This window comes from Onychostoma macrolepis, chromosome 19 (genome assembly GCF_012432095.1).
Source record: "Onychostoma macrolepis isolate SWU-2019 chromosome 19, ASM1243209v1, whole genome shotgun sequence".
NCBI classification, from domain to species: Eukaryota; Metazoa; Chordata; class Actinopteri; order Cypriniformes; family Cyprinidae; genus Onychostoma; species Onychostoma macrolepis.
This window is the reverse complement of record NC_081173.1, coordinates 33,352,833-33,369,630: the sequence shown is the minus strand read 5'-3', so window position 1 is coordinate 33,369,630 and position 16,798 is coordinate 33,352,833. Positions and strand designations below refer to the sequence as shown.

General features: G+C 34.9%; 1 protein-coding gene and 1 long non-coding RNA gene across 2 annotated transcripts; both read right to left on the bottom strand.

The window, feature by feature from the left end:
* Nucleotides 1-8,742: 8,742 nt before the first annotated feature.
* Nucleotides 8,743-10,315, bottom strand: LOC131526217 (uncharacterized). Its single transcript, XR_009267404.1, has 2 exons — nt 10,258-10,315; nt 8,743-9,536 (listed from the first exon to the last, which is right to left on the bottom strand). It is a non-coding gene; the product is annotated as an uncharacterized LOC131526217 (long non-coding RNA).
* A 221-nt stretch (nt 10,316-10,536) lies between these two features.
* Nucleotides 10,537-15,759, bottom strand: LOC131525188 (H-2 class I histocompatibility antigen, K-B alpha chain-like). The gene is made up of 8 exons (XM_058752557.1): nt 15,516-15,759; nt 15,054-15,299; nt 14,641-14,907; nt 13,940-14,218; nt 12,573-12,818; nt 12,152-12,418; nt 10,911-11,189; nt 10,537-10,670 (listed from the first exon to the last, which is right to left on the bottom strand). The coding sequence occupies exons 1-8, from the start codon at nt 15,577-15,579 to the stop codon at nt 10,537-10,539; spliced, it is 1,782 nt and encodes a 593-aa protein (XP_058608540.1). The 5' UTR covers nt 15,580-15,759.
* Between the last annotated feature and the right edge of the window lie 1,039 nt (nt 15,760-16,798).

Genomic DNA, 16,798 nt, shown 5'->3' with positions numbered 1-16,798 from the left:
TCAAGCTTTTAATTCAGCAATGTGCAAATGTTTGTTGTGAAGAATATTGCAATTGCTTAAAAGCAATCCATTCTCAGTTACTAAAAGGGTCAAGAGCCCAACTAAAGCAAACACTGATCTCCATGATGGTGGCATCATTTTAACCAATAAAACATCAACATCTGATCCTCTGTAATTCTCAATAACAGCAGGTGTTCATCACTAATGCACAATCAACATTTAATTAGTCTCTCAATTATCTTAATTACCTCAACTCGTTGAGGTCTTGGGATTTGACTGAAACTTGCTTGTGACTTGAAAGGAATGACTTGGTTCCTCCTCTGGTGAAATCAGCTGCTGAGTTCATGGGTGGAATAAACACATGGCAGGACTTTTACTTTCTGACCCTGGATTTGACACCTCTGGTCATAAATTAATCTATTACTTTTCCTACATAATTTTTTAACAGAAAAAGTGGTAAAATACCTATTTAGGAGTCTTAGACCTTTCCAACGATATATAGTTTGTCATGATTAGATTAGGATTTAATTGTAAAATAGTGAAGTAAAGGTAGGCGTCCCACAGGGTGGACGGTGACAGTTAAGAGGTTAATGATGTCTTGTATTTCAGTTGAGTTCATCTAAGGCTGTGGCTGAAGTCAGTTGTAGTTCTTGTTTCTCTTTCATTCAGTGATTCTGCTTGTTAACAGCAGGTGTTATCTATAAGGAGAGTAAATATTTAACTGAACTGTATTATATTGCACAAGAGAGATCTGTTAGTTTAATGTAGTTTTGTGGATCACCATTGTGGTGGAGAGTAGACTGTGCTTCAGTCAATGATGAGCCACAAACACTGATGTTCTGTTGCTTATTTAAAGACAGTAATTGTAGAGTTGTTGATACAGTGATGATCTCTTTGTTATGCTTTATCACATGCATGTGTGCTATAGCTGATGATAAACTGCAACGATTTGAGTTCAAGTCATGTTTTTAAACTTTACTATTACAGATTAAGTGTTTGCTTTATTTAAGAAATGTTCCTTAGACTCAAATGAAATAAGTTTACCAAATGTTTACACCATCACAACAATTTTACAGCACAAGAGTTTGCTGTATTTTTTCAGTACAATTGTAATTATTGATTTAGTAATTTTGTAATTTACAGTCTTACTGGCAACCAAAATTGCCAGTGTTAATAAAATTTACAGTAAATTTTACAGTGCAGTGTTACTGTTTTTCTACAGTTTGTTGACATAAATTAATTACAGTTTATTGCTGTTAAATTACATTTCATGCTGTTTTTTTTCTCTACATCTTAACCCTTTAAAGTCCACGACAAAATTTCAGTTTTAAATGAACACAAGTTAATGAGATAATTCTGTGATTACATGATGATTGTGCATTAATGAACACCTGCTGTTAACAAGCAGAATCACTGAATGAAAGAGAAACTCAAGAACTACAACTGACTTCAGCCACAGCTTAGATAAAATCAACTGAAATACATTAAATCTCTCAAGATCTGATTAAACAACTCCTAAAACAGCATTACTTCACATTACTAACCAGACTGATGCTATTTCTGTCAGATGTACAGAAATGTTCCTGTCTAAGTGGTAGATTGTTAACAAAATGTTAAATTAGGAACACACATACCGATAAAAAAATGTATAGCCTGAATGCACTGTAAGTTGCTTGTAAAATGCTAAATGCTTGTAAGAAATGCAAGTTGTTTTTAACTACCATGATGATCTTGTGAATGACTTTCTAACATTAACGTGTTTTAAAACATGTTAAAAGAACTAAACAAATCTGTAATATTTTTAGTTATATGCTAAAGACCTTATCATTAAACATTATATTCACTGTTTTTTCTCCAGTGTCTCTTCTGTTACCAAAGTGATGATGTCTGCAGTCTGCTCATTATTTTGCTCTAGTTTATGTAAGATGGTTAAAAACATTACTGACAATTTAATAAAAAAAAAAAAGCCTCAAAGTGCTATGAAACACACATCAAGAATCAGCGTATGAATCTCAACAGTGGTGACAATCAACCAAAATAAATAAACAGATCAACTCTGAACATCACAAAAACATGCTACTAAAACTCAAGCAAAAGCAAAAGCAATAATAAAAGCAAATAGAAAGAATTAGAGAAAATAAGAGGACAATTCAGTGGCATAATTTATTCATGTCGCAATGCATGCTGGGAGTCATGGGTGAGTTTTGTACTGTGCTGGTACCCAGCATGCATTGCAGCATGAAGATTTTGACTCACCATTGTTGAGATTCATATGCTGATTCTTGATGTCTGTATGTGTCTCAATTACAGCATAGTGCTGAAGGTTTTGTGCATGAGATGTTTTACAATTTTCATAATAGATTGCTTTGTAGTATCACAGCACACATCAAAACATGAAACTAATTTTTAAAAAAAAACCACACTTCATTAGAATAAAGTCAGAGAAGCAGGCCGTGTCATGATGATTACAATCCAAAAACATTCACTTACAATTTTTTTTTGGCTTCTGTTGTTATAATATATGTTTTTTACAAACACAGTTATAACAACCAACACAAAATCTAACATTAAAAAGTCAAGGGTCAAGAGCCCAACTAAAGCAAACGCTGATCGCCATAATGGTGAGGTCACACAAAATATTTTCAATAAAGTATCTAAATATCTATTAATTCTCAAGTAATTTTATAGATATGTGGCAGAAATAAAGTCAAACTGTAATGCTGTTTGTGGAGTTGTTTAATCATGTTCTGCTGTTTTATTTCAGTTGATTTCATCTAAGGCTGTGTCTGAAGTCAGTTGTAGTTTCATTTTTCTCTTTTCTCCAGTGATTCTGCTTGTTCACAGCAGCTGTTCATCATTGGCTGAATTCACTCATTAGTGTTCATTCTCTCTGTCAGGTGGGCTATATTAGTAAACTCATGTAGGGAATAGTGAATGAGGGTGTAGGGTGTGATTTGAAACAGCCTCTGAGTGTCAACTCTGAGCGCTGTTACTTCACAGGACTGCAGAAGGATACTTTCTCGAAAACAACAAATATTACCCAGAATTCATTATTTTTTACGGAATTTTACTGTTGTAATGAAAAAACAGGATGTTACTGTCAGAATATGGCCGTTTTTTTACAGCAGTTTTTTACAGTGTACATGAAATGACTCAAATACTTGCTTGACGGGTTCATTTCCTCATTTAAATTCACTGTCAGCAGTATCTCTTTCAAAACATACTCTTTCATTTGAGCAATCTTCTATCACTCTACCTAGCACTGATTTTTATAGGTATCTCCAAATTCGAAGTTTTCTTTTTGAAACATCTGAATTGGAAAAAGTTAAAAACTACCCCATCAGCAATTGAGACTTTGTTGATTAACGTTCAGAATGGTAACAGATCCTTAGACCAATTAGCTGTATATACAAAGCTCTAGAGGACATGAAGAAAGACAACACACATTATATTAAGTTAAAATGTGAGAATGAACTCAAGGTAGTGATATCTAACGAGAATTAGGTTGAAATACTTGTAGAAACACATAGAATAACATGTAGTAGAATCTGGAGAGAATACCATTGAAAGGCGATCATTATTTCTATCATTAAGGCTAATCATTATTTTTGAACACCCCAAATCACCCTGGCTTCAGTGCCCTGGCCCTGACGGTACATGGCCCCGTCCATCGTCCCTTTAATGCGGTGCAGTTGTCCTGAACCCTTAGCAGAAAAACACCCCCAAAGCATAATGTTTCCACCTCCATGTTAGACGGTGGGGATGGTGTTCTTGGGGTCATAGGCAGCATTTCTCCTCCTCCAAACACGGCGAGTTGAGTTGATGCCAAAGAGCTGGATTTTGGTCTCATCTGACCACAACACTTTCACCCAGTTCTCCTCTGAATCATTGGCAAACTTCAGACGGGCTGTACATGTGCTTTCTTGAGCAGGGCACCTTGCGGGTGCTGCAGGATTTCAGTCCTTCACGGCGTAGTGTGTTACCAATTGTTTTCTTGGTGACTATGGTCCCAGCTGCCTTGAGATCATTGACAAGATCCTCCGTGTAGTTCTGGGCTGATTCCTCACCATTCTCATGATCACTGAAACTCCACGAGGTGAGATCTTGCATGGAGCCCCAGTCTGAGGGAGATTGACAGTTATTTTGTGTTTCTTCCATTTGCGAATAATCGCACCAAATGTTGTCACCTTCTCACTGAGCTGCTTGGCGATGGTCTTGTAGCCCATTCCAGCCTTGTGTAGGTCTACAATCTTGTCCCTGACATCCTTAGACAGCTCTTTTGTCTTGGCCATGGTGGAGAGTTATATAAGTAACAAACTGAGACTCCCTTTAAGAGAGTGCTCTTAATCTCAGCTCCTCACCTGTTTAAAAGACACCTGGGAGCCAGAAATTTTGCTGACTGGTAGGGGATCAAATATTTATTTCACTCATTAAAATGCAAATCAATTTAGAACTTTTCTTGAAATGCGTTTTTCTGGATTTTTTGTTGTTATTCTGTCTCTCACTGTTCAAATAAACCTATTCTAATAAATTCAAATTATAGACTGATCATTTCTTTGTCAGTGGGCAAATGTACAAAATCAGCAGTTGATCAAATAATCCCCCCCCCACCCACTGTATTTAAAAATAAATGTATAATATTTTGGATAAAATACACATTTTAGTCATGTCCCCAGGTTTTCACTCGGTCCTGTTACCCTAAACCCTTACTTGTTTATTTTAAAAATACAAATCTTTGGTGAATCACTGTAATTTGCTGAGTATTCTCATAATATTAGCATGTACTCCATGTGGCCAGATTATATGTATTTACTAATTTTATCCTAAAATCTCAATCCTGTTACGTTCAGTCCTGTTACTCATATACACTCTTAAAAATAAAGGTGCTTCAAAAGGTTCTTCACAGCGATGCCATAGAAGAACCATTTTTGGTTCCACAAAGAACCATTCAGTCAAAGGTTCTTTAAAGAACCATCTCTTTCTTACATTTTTATAATCTGAAGAACCTTCTTTTGCCACAAAGAACCTTTTGTGAAACAGAAAGGTTCTTCAGATGTAAAGGTTCTTTATGGAACCATTTAGACAAAAAGGCTCTTCTATGGCATCGTGAAGCACCTTGTTGTTGCATTTTTAAGAGTGTACTCATTTATCCTATACTTATATAGTAACTGAGTAAAAGTAACAGGAGTGAGTTGTGTCATCAGATTTATTAATGTAAATATTATAGGCTACATCCATATTAATCTAGATAAATTTGAAAATGCATCTTTTTCTCAATGTTTTGGCCTTCGATCCACACTGAGACAATGCTTTTGCCCAGAGAAACCTATGGTTGTTCCTGCATTGTTGTTTTACATTACATTCCAGCTTTACATTACATTCCTGCAAGTGTGACAGAAAATGTACTAGAAATTTCTGTCCTTTGGCCTTTTTTTTTTAGCAGTGAGATGAGCTTACTAGTCAATGTTCAACACGTTCACTATATCAGTGCAGGCATTAACACCTCACATATGTAGTCAAACCTGTATAATAATGGATACTCATTCCTGTTACCCAGTTTCATTCCTGTTACTAAATAGTTTTTCTTTAAAAAGTAAAGTTAAACCACTATTTTTTAATTAAGCTTGGTCCGTAATTTATCCCATTGTTTAGTAAATTGCATCATAGAAAATTGATAAGGTTTGAATCACCTTTAAAATGAAAATAATGGGTTTGTGTACTTTAGAAAAAAATACACCTTGTGTAGATAAATTGTGATTTTTTTTAATGATAAAAAAATAACCTTTTTTTGAAACGAATAATTTCTTTAATATAAACACCTGCCTGAGGAGAAAATGAAGGAATTTGTTAACATATTTTTGCTTTTTAAAAGACATCAAAAAACGCATCCATCTTCCACTTACAAATTGTGTAAAAAATTAAATAAAGTTACCCAAGATGGATCAATACATATTTTGAATAGTTAAATATGTGTATTACTAGATTCAGTCTTTAAAAAAGATAGAAAATGAAATATATATTTTGAGAGTTTTGGAAGCAAATGGCACCCATTCGGTGGAATGGCCCTGAAATCATTTGGCGAAGTGATATGGTCATGTAATGTGGTCAAGAGCTGCCTGGAACTACGTTCGCCGTGCGTTTCCCTGAAAATAATTACACATTAGAACATTCGTCAGCCAATCAGATTCAAGCATTCAACGGCCCCGTAGTATAAGACATTTTAACATTTAAAAATGGTATTTAAGGCTATTTTAAAGCATTAAAGATAAAAAAGATAAACTTCACCTGACACGAGTAGCTACAACTGGTACACAAGTTCTTATCTTTTTGAGCTAACTGTGGAAAACATCTGTCTATTTATCAATGGTAATATATTTAGTACACAGTAAAACCTCCAGTGTTAAATCAACACTCCCAGTGTATATATAATCCACACTCAGAGTGTTAAAAAAGTAACACTGAAGCAGTGTTAAAGTTAATGAGATAATTAGTTTAGTAATTGAGTGATGATTGAGCATTAGTGAAGAACACCTGCTGTTAACAAACTGAACCATTGAAAGAAAGAGAAAGAAGAACAGAAAAAAAGAGACGAGACGAGCAGAAATACAAGATAAAAGAAGACATTAAATCTCTGAAGATCTCAGCAGAGGATGATTAAACAACTCCACAAACAGCATCACCAGCTTCACACGTTACTAACCAGATTGACTTTAGATGTTGATGCTTTAGTTTTGTTTGAGTTACCATTATCGAGGTCAGTGTTTGCTTTAGTTGGGCTCTTGACCCTTGACTTAAAACATTATAATTACTTTGGCTGCTATAACTGTGTGTTTGTTTAGACATGCTAGTTATGGCATTTGGGTGTTGATGGTTAGATTTCTGTAAAGAAATCACCAGCATTTAGTGATTTCCGTAACTGATTTCATTCAGAGTATTCTCATTGATTGATTAGTTTTTTTTTTATTTTGCTCACATAAGATATAGAGTTTGATCCATCAGTTTTAAAATGAATTTGAAAGACTTTTAAAAGTAAATAGGCACTAAAAGGTTAAGATTGCATTATCATACAGACATCAAGAATCAGCATATGAATCTCAACAATGGTGACAATCAACATATTCAGATAAACAGATCCTCTGTGTACATTACAAAACACGCTACTAAAAGTCACAACACAATAGCAAAACAAAAGGAAATAGTAAGAATAAAAGAAAATGCTAAGACAGCTGCATAATTTATTCATGTCGCATTGCATGCTGGGAGCCATGGATGAGTTTTAATTCGTGCTCCCAGAATGCACTGCAACATGGAGCTTTATGTTGATTGTCACCATTGTTGAGATTCATTCGCTGATTCTTGAAGTCTGTTTGATGAAGAAAAGTAAACTTTCAGTGCAAAATAAGTTTCAAAAGGCTTTCAGATTAATCTTAAAACTGCTAGATCTTAACAATGCATATAATGTGAAAATTAACTAATAAATCTATCAGTGACTACACTTCAAATTACACCCGTTATTCAAGCCACTATACATCTTTATTGAAATGTAACCAGCCCTGATCACATTTTCTCTAGGCTTTTTCGCCATAACTAACATGTCTAAACAAACATGCAGTTATAGCAGCCAAAGAAATTATAATATTTTAAATCAAGGGTCAAGAGCCCAACTAAAGCAAACACTGACCTCGATAATGGTAACTCAAACAAAACTAAAACATCAACATCTAAAGTCAATCTGGTTAGTAACGTGTGAAGCTGGTGATGCTGTTTATGGAGTTGTTTACTCATCCTCTGCTGAGATCTTGAGAGATTTAATGTCTTCTTTTATCTTGTGTTGATTTCATCGAAGGCTGTGGCTGAAGTCAGTTGTAATTCTTGTATTTCTGCTTGTCTCGTCTCTTTTTTTCTGTTCTTTCTCTTTCTTTCAGTGATTCAGTTTGTTAACAGCAGGTGTTCTTCACTAATGCTCAATCATCACTCAATTACTAAATTAATTTTCTCATTAACTTTAACACTGCTTCAGTGTTACTTTTTTAACACTCTGAGTGTGGATTATATATACACTGGGAGTGTTGATTTAACACTGGAGGTTTTACTGTGTAGAGATGCATCAATTGCAATTTTCTTGGCTGATTCCGATTTCCAATTTCTTTGTAAGTGTGACCTGCCGATACTGATTTTTGCAGATTCTGATTTTCTCTCTAAGAACTATAATTGACAGCATATACAAACAAAAATCTATGCAAATTTCAATGCAAAAAATTATTTACATAATAAAAGATGATTAAACATTACAATTTCCCCAATCTAGACTACGTTACAGATGTTCTCTCACTTAAACAACTCTCAAAATAAAGTGCTCTGTGACTGGAAAGAGGAAGAAATAGTTAACTTAAAATGAGTTGCTGTATGTAACAAAACAGATGTTATTTCCCACTATGTTTATAAATGGTCCTTTTTCCACTAACCTCATTAAATGTGTCATATTTCCCATCAAATTCTTAGTTTGTCTCAATTAATTCAGTTAGAATAATAAGAAACTGTAGAGTTAGACATGTGGCTAAGAGTTATATCTAATTTTGGCAGAATTCTCATACAGAAAATAAGATATTTCCTGCATACTGTTTAACTATTTCTCGTAAATGGATAAAGGATATTAACTAAAAAATTTTTTTTTTAAAAGTAGTAGTTACTTCTCTAGCACACATGAAATCCATTACCGCATGCTATGAACAGAAATGGACCTGAAGAAAACGTGATTTATTGGAAACACATTTCTTTTAAGTAACAATAACAAAACTATCTATTCTATAATAAATGTATATTGGTGAAATAACACACTTATCAGCAGCAACACAAAATTCAGTGCAATTGTTGTTTTCACAAGTCCTTTTCACAAACTGTGATGATTTGTTTTTCATGGTCAGTAACACTGTAAACATCAAAACATCAATAAACCTCACGTTTTTTAAATAAAAAAATTTAAAAATCCAATGTACACCATAATATACACACTTTTATGAGCTTATCTAATGCAACGGCTGAGAAAATTATGTCAATATGACATCTTTCTCTTCTGAATGCTGTAATCAGTTTCTCCTTATTTGTTTGTTTGTTTTAATTAGGAAAGTCATTATTACTTTTGCTGCTGGAGCAAATGAAAATACAAAAGTGAAATGTAAAAATGGTTCATTAATGATGTCAATGCGAAATACTTCACATAAACCTCAATGTGTAATTTTACAGTACTCAGTTTGGCCAGAAGCATTTTAAACCCTCTGACGCTTCACAGTAATTTGTCATTTGCTATTTCACCATTTTCGTTTCCCTGAAATTACCACAGATTTCTAATCAGGACGTGCAAAACACAAGCTGTTCGCATCTCTGTCCAGGCTGTGATACGGAGATGTCTGTGTGTGGAGATGATCCGTTCTTATTGCACCGGTCCCTTCTTTCGCTTCCAGGACTGGACGTCTGTCCTCTGTCAGACTGAAGTGTCATCTTCACTCCGTTGTCATCGTCATAACTGCTCATCTGACCTAGAAAATATACAGCAGATAATAAGGAAAGGAAGCACATTCAGACATTCTGAAAAACACACAACAGGAGACAAAATGCTTTACATTTCTTGAAATAATAATTACTAAACATTAAACATTGACTGTCTTTATTCACCAATTTCTCATGGCTTCTCATTAAAATTTGTTGATGTAATTAATGCAAATTGCATCGCTAATGTCATAGAATAGGACAGGGCTAACAGTAGCGGGGCACATTGTTACACAGTGTTACGACCTTTTGCCGAACTCATTCTTCACCCTTTTCACATCACATATCAAAAGGCAAAGAATTGAAACGTTTAAAATAAAGTGCCTCAAAGGTGTTTACTGGGTAGGTTTAGAGTTAGGGGTAGGTGTAGAGAGGGCTTTATTGTCTCAATAAGGCTATTTTCACCCAGTGCAAATAGCTGCTGTCTTTTTCTGCAGTTAAAAAAAATTTTAGTCGATTAGCCAGGGTTCCTCAAATCTTACCCTGAGGTCCAATCCACTGCAGAGTTTAGCTCCAACCCTGATCAAACTCACCTGTCTGTGATTTTCTAATGATCCTGAAGACACTGATTAGCATGTTCAGGTATGTTTGATTAGGGTTACAGCTAAACTCTGCAGGAAAGTGGATCTCGAGGTCCAGATTTGAGGAGCCCTGACTCTAGCCTCTTCTCTCGTCGACTCATGTTTAGTCGACTATTAGGGGCAGCCCTACCTTTGTTTGAAGGATGATGCTCGGTTCTCATCTCCTTCCAACCTGATCACCATAACCGTCGGGACCTAGAAAAAAAAAAAATAGATTATAAAAAGCTTTAGCTTGAATATATACAACAATTTTGCATTTCTCATTTGCTGTGTTCCTTGTAATTTGTGATCATCAAGTTAAATATTTGTAACGTCAAAGTATATACTGTCAAACATCATACTTTTTTAAAAAAGGTCTAAAACAATGCTATTTAAAAACAAAACATTAAAAAGCAAAAGTGTTGAATATTTATAACTCACCGTTTGACCTTTTCCTTCGGTAGATGCAGTAACAAATCACAATGAGAACTAGAATTGAAAATATTATTAATACTGCTTTTAAAGCCCACTGAGATTCTTTTTCACAGTCACCACCATTTCCATCTGCAAAAAAAAAAAAAAAAAATTGATAAATAAAAATACAAATATTGAAAATGCATTTCAACTGTTGAACTGAGTCAAGGCATTTTAACTCCAATTGTGTGACTAGCAACATCAATGTTATGTTCTCTTGTATCGAGTTTCATCTGTTATTCACACAGAAGCACCGTTAGTGTATAAAAGCCATCGCTTTCAATCAAAGATGATTTTATTTATTTATTTATTATTAAAGATGATATTTACCCCATTCTATTACAATTGGTTCTGTCAGACTGCTGTGAATGACAAAACAGTCATAAAACTCTTTGTGGTTTGTGTCGATCTCCACACTGGATCTCATCTGAAAGGATCCATCACCATTAGGTCTGATTTCAGTAAATGTTTGGTTCTTAATTAAAATTCTGTACAATCTGATGTTCATCTTGATATCTCTGGGGTAGAAACCAGTGACCAGACAGCTCAGATTCTGCTTATTTTGATCATCAGGAGCTTTCCTCACAAACACATGAACATCTGGTGGAGCTGAGCAAAACATAATAATGCAATTAACAAACATTTACAAACAATTTGATTCTTTGTGCAAAGTAAATAAATACATAAATTTCACACAAAAACACACACACATTGTTTATGTTTATGGGGACATTCCATAGGCATGATGGTTTACAAACTGTATAGCCTGTTCTATTGCCCTACACCTAAACCTACCCCTTATAGGATACTTTTTTTAGATATATTCTTCACTCTGTATGATTTATAAGCTTGTTTCCTCATGGGGATGAAAAAATGACAATGATTTCGAATATCGTCATCATAACGTAGGGACTACCAGGAACACACACAACCATATCTGTGAGTAAAATGATCACAATTACACCTAAGTAAACACAACCTTGAAAGATTTTCCTATAGTTTTATCATTTAGATTAAATTAATAGTGTTAGTGTGTCATTTCAGATACAAAACACTAAATTGTGCTAAATCTACATCTCTGTACAATGAGAGAATTAGACACAGTTAATCCGCCCCCTGGTCTCTGGTCCCAGTATAGGTCATAAACCCCGCTCTCTCTCCATGTAATCTAATGGGATGTGAGACAAACTAAATAATTAAATTTCACTTCAAATAATTTTTTTTCCAAAGATGTTTTTTGTCATTTTATATCATTTTTATCACGCTGATGTGAATTCAAGTGTACGTTTTTTTAAAATAAGTTTAGTTTTAGTTAGTTATGTGATGCTATAAAAACAAGAGTGATTGACTCTACTTTTTGATTCGCTCACTATTGCACAGACTCGGGTCCCAAATCAGCGCAATATGTCCACGCCCTGAGACGTGTCGGCTTCACTTTTCTTCAGTGGAAGAGAGTGAAGGTCCATCATCCATCATCCATCATTTTTTACAGTCTATGGACACAACATCCTGAACTTATTTCCTGCTTACAAAGAGTTACAGCTCATTAAAGTGATTTGATCAGAACTTACTCTTTTTTGTGTTGTTAAATATGGAGATCCAGTCCATGCAGGTCTTGAGGTGATGCTGCAGGAGTTCATTGCGTTCTGTTTCCTGATCCCATTTAATTTTGGTTTCTTTGGCTTTGGGGTTTTTATCAATCCACTGCAGAGTGTCATAATTAAAGGCAATAAAATCCTCTCCATCAAATCCATATTCATCAAATGCTCTCAGACTCGTCACTGTTCCATTAAATTTCTTCAGTTGACAACCAGATTTTCTCTGGAGCACATGGAGCTCTACAATCACAGAACAAAACTCGTGACATACATACTGTATACAGCACTGTGCAAAAGTCTCAAAAAAAAAAAAAAAAAGTTTTACCAAGTTTTATGCAGGAATATGCAGTTTCACAACATGTCTGGTAATTGATGAGAAAAGCATGAAACTCACCAGAACACTGTGAGTCTGTGCAGTTTGACAGAGTCTTCATCTGATGGAGGAACCAGTCTCTAGAATCAGGTGGTAGAGCAGGAGATTTGGTCCAGTCATCTTCAGTCAGACTCTCTCTTACCCAGGATTTATCTTTATTATTGTAGTGAACGATCCGTCTGCCGTCAGCAACAGCCTCAGCACTGAACTCTGGGAGTGTGTTTGCTTTAGAAAGGGCTGTAAACTTGAAGTGCAGGTAATGTTTCTCTGAGGAACAAACAGAATAAAACACATGCAATGACAAAATAGAATACCAAAGACATGTCACTCGTATAGTTTTGAATGGGGAGAAATGCAATGTTTAATATGGCCGCTCTATTGAAGGAAGCCTCGTCTTCTGAGCAAAAGAGCCAATCCCTAATCGGTAAAGTCATTGCATCACTGCAGCTGCCGTTAGAAGTCCCGGTTGCTATAGAAACAGTCAGCGTTCCGAGACCTGCGTTTAGGACTGCACACGCGCACTCGCTGGTCTAGCCTGAAAAATACGCTTTTTAACACTTTTTATGCAAAAGAAACAACATTTATTGTTGTCAGAATTAATTGGTGATCTCAAATATGACATTTAATCGTAAGCTTGTGAACAGTCTTGGAGAATTTGATATTTCCCCATTCAAAGAGATGCACTTGCATGCCTGAGAGGCGTTTCAAAGGTGGCCGCCGAGTGACATGACTTCCCTTAAAGGGACTTTGATAAACTAATCTGAAAACAAACTCTACTATAAGGAATACAGTAAAATTGTATTTTACATGCAGTTTTGTTGTATTGAGCACATTGCAGCCCCTCACTGGCGGCTTTATGACATCACATTTTTGCATTAATTTCTGAGGTCCTTGAGGAAAGGTCCAGTAAAATTATTAAAATTTGTCATTAACAGTATTATCATTTTTAAACTCTCTTCAAACACAGTTTTCACACAATAGCTTTAGAGCATAAACTGTGAACATACAACAAAACATTAGTGATTACAGCTTTCAGTGCTGCATTGCTACTCCTTAAAATGTAGTCCACATGAAGTTTATTTTCTTTCGTAAATGTTGCTTTTCAGATCCTTTAACTTATAAAAAATAAGTGAAATCTAAATCTAAAAGGATCAATAGAGAGATGCACATAAGTCTCTGCTCTGTAAGACACGTGTGTAAAATGTTGAACTGAGTCAAGGCACTTTAACTGTAATTGTTTGTGACCAGCAACACCAACGTTATTTTCTCTTTCTACATACTGAGTGACTTGTATTGAGTTTCATCTGTTATTCACACAGAAGCACCGTTAGTGTATAAAAGCCATTCTTCACGCTTTCAATCAAAGATGTATTTCTGGTGATATTTACCCCATTCTACTACAGTTGGTTCTGTCAAACTGCTGTGAATGACAGAACAGTCATAAAACTCTTTGTGGTTTGTGTCGATCTCCACACTGGATCTCATCTGAAAGGATCCATCACCATTAGGTCTGATTTCAGTAAATGTTTGGTTCTTAACTATAATTCTGTACAATCTGATGTTCATCTTGATATCTCTGGGGTAGAAACCAGTGGCCAGACAGCTCAGATTCTGCTTATTTTGATCATCAGGAGCTTTCCTCACAAACACATGAACATCTGGTGGAGCTGAGCAAAACATAATAATGCAATTAACAAACATTTACAAACAATTTGGTTCTGTGTATAAAATAAATAAATACATAAACACAATAATAATAATAATAATAATAATAATAATGATACACACACTTTTTGTGAATAAATGATCACAATTACACCTATAGAAGTATACACACGTCTTGAAAGATTTTCCTATATTTTTACAATTTAGACTAAATTAATAGTGTTTCATAGTGTGTCATTGCAGACACAACCCCAGAAAGTTAAATCAAACACTCATACAAGGATATTTTAACATTTTGAAGTGATCAGTATTTATTTTTTAATAAATGGTGATAAATCTACATCTCTGTACAATGAGAGAATTAGACACAACCTCCTGAATTTATTTCATGCTCCCAAATTAAAGTGATTTGATCAGAACTTACTCTTTTTCATGTTGTTAAATGTGGAGATCCAGTTCATGCATTTCTTGAGGTGATGCTGCAGGAGTTCATTGCGTTCTGTTTGCTGATCCCATTTGATTTTGGTTTCTTTAGCTTTGGGGTTTTTATCAATCCACTGCAGAGTGTCATAATTAAAGGCAATAAAATCTTCTCCATCAAATCCATATTCATCAAAGACAGTCAGATTCACTGATCCATCAGGAAGTTTCTCCAGCTCACATCCAGTTTTTCTCTGGAGAACATGGAGCTCTGCAATCACAGAACAACACTCATGACTATATACTGTATACAGTACTGTGCAAAAGTCTCAAATAAATGAATGAATGAATGTTTTATGCAGGAATATCCAGTTTCACAACATGTCTGATAATTGATGAGAAAAGCATGAAACTCACCAGAACACTGTGAGTCTGTGCAGTTTGACAGAGTCTTCATCTGATGTAGGAACCAGTCTCTAGACTCAGGTGGTAGAGCAGGAGATTTGGTCCAGTCATCTTCAGTCAATCTCAATCTTTCCCAGAACTGATCTTTATTATTGTAATAAACGATCCGTCTGCTGTCAGCAACAGCCTCAGCACTGAACTCTGGGAGTGTGTTTGCTCTGGAAAGAGCTGTGAACTTAAAGTGCAGGCAATGTTTCTCTGAGGAACATAAAACACGTGCAACGACAAAATTGGGCAAATGTGGATAAAACAAACAAAACATGAAAATAAACTCTACTATAAGGAATAGTGTAAATCTGTATTTTACATGCGATTTTTAAATAGTAGGCCTATATAATTATTCATAGTAGGTTTATTAGTGACTGCAGTTTGTAGGTCGCCATTTTTGTCTCCTGAAAGTAAACGTGTTCTTACCTCGCAGCGCATCGCTAAGAAAAGAGTGAAACAATAAAATATTAAACACAAAACACCAAAACATTCTACAAAGAAAATGTTAAAAAAAATATATATATATAACCTATCAATTTTATTTATTATTTTTTTTTTTCATTTGCATTTTCGAAAAGCGCCGTGACCGGATCTAATTTAAAGTGAAAGTGTTTTTCGTCTCTTCCGGTTTGTATGGAGCGCATTGCTGCCCGTAAATCACACTTTCACTTTCATTTCTGAGGTCTTTGAGGAAAAGTACAGCCGTAAAATTATTAAAATTCCTCGTTAACAGTACTATTTAAACTCAGTTTTCACATATTTTGAGAACATAAACTGTGAACATACAACAAAACATTAGTTTGACTGCATCTGTCAAGGTCCAAAGAGGACAATCAACCAGTCAGCAAATTAATAAATAATTACTACTACATAAATTGTAGTCCATACACTGTAAAAAAAAATCTGTTAAATTTACGGAAAAATACCGGCAGCTGTGGTTGCCAGAATTTTACCGTGAAAAAGACGGTAGCAACATTTTAGGATTTACAGAACTGTTTAAATTTACAGTGAAAAACCGTATCTCATTAACTGATACAATGTTAATACACAAACCTTTCAGTTAAGTCATTTTATTTGCAGAAACCGACTACGCTTAAATTATCCAACTGCCATTTGTTTATAAACTAATATTTATAATGTTTATGTAACGTGAGCATAAGAATATTAAGAACTATTTTAAATCCATGAAGAAAATCTTACTAATTTATGCGAAGTCATCAATTCACCTCAAAACTCTTGCAAATAACAGCAGCACACATACGTGATTAAAACGAACAAAGAGATTCTCTTTACAGCAGTAGCTACACAGTTACTGCCTTTAAATAAAGCAACATGCAGCATAACATCAGTGTCCTTCTGTCCGTCCTTGACTTAAGCACAGGCTCTACTCTCCAGCACAATGGTGACCCACGAAACACAACAGGAAGTTGACTGTTAGGTTTTACAGTATTTTGCTGTTTATTTTCTTGATTTTACAGTGAAATACCGGCAGCTGTGGTTGCCAGTAATCTACTGTTTTTTACAGTTTGTTCCATAAATTAAATTTACGGTATATTTCTGTTAAAATGACGTTCCACAGTATGTTTTGTCATCTCACACATTTAACCCCTTTAATCCCACAGCAAAATCCTCAGTTTTAAAGAGCACTTCTATGTGTCCACACTACAGAGTGTTGAAGTAACACTGAAGCAGTGATGAATTAATGAGAG

Excerpts from the sequence above, each read along its gene's own strand:
- LOC131525188 (XM_058752557.1), bottom strand. The coding sequence starts at position 15,579 with ATGTTTTGGTGTTTTGTGTTTAATATTTTATTGTTTCACTCTTTTCTT. Across the intron at positions 14,908-15,053 it reads CACAGACTCACAGTGTTCTG|AGCTCCATGTTCTCCAGAGA; the intron begins GTGAGTTTCATG and ends CTGTGATTGCAG. Across the intron at positions 14,219-14,640 it reads ATTTAACAACATGAAAAAGA|CTCCACCAGATGTTCATGTG; the intron begins GTAAGTTCTGAT and ends TGTTTTGCTCAG.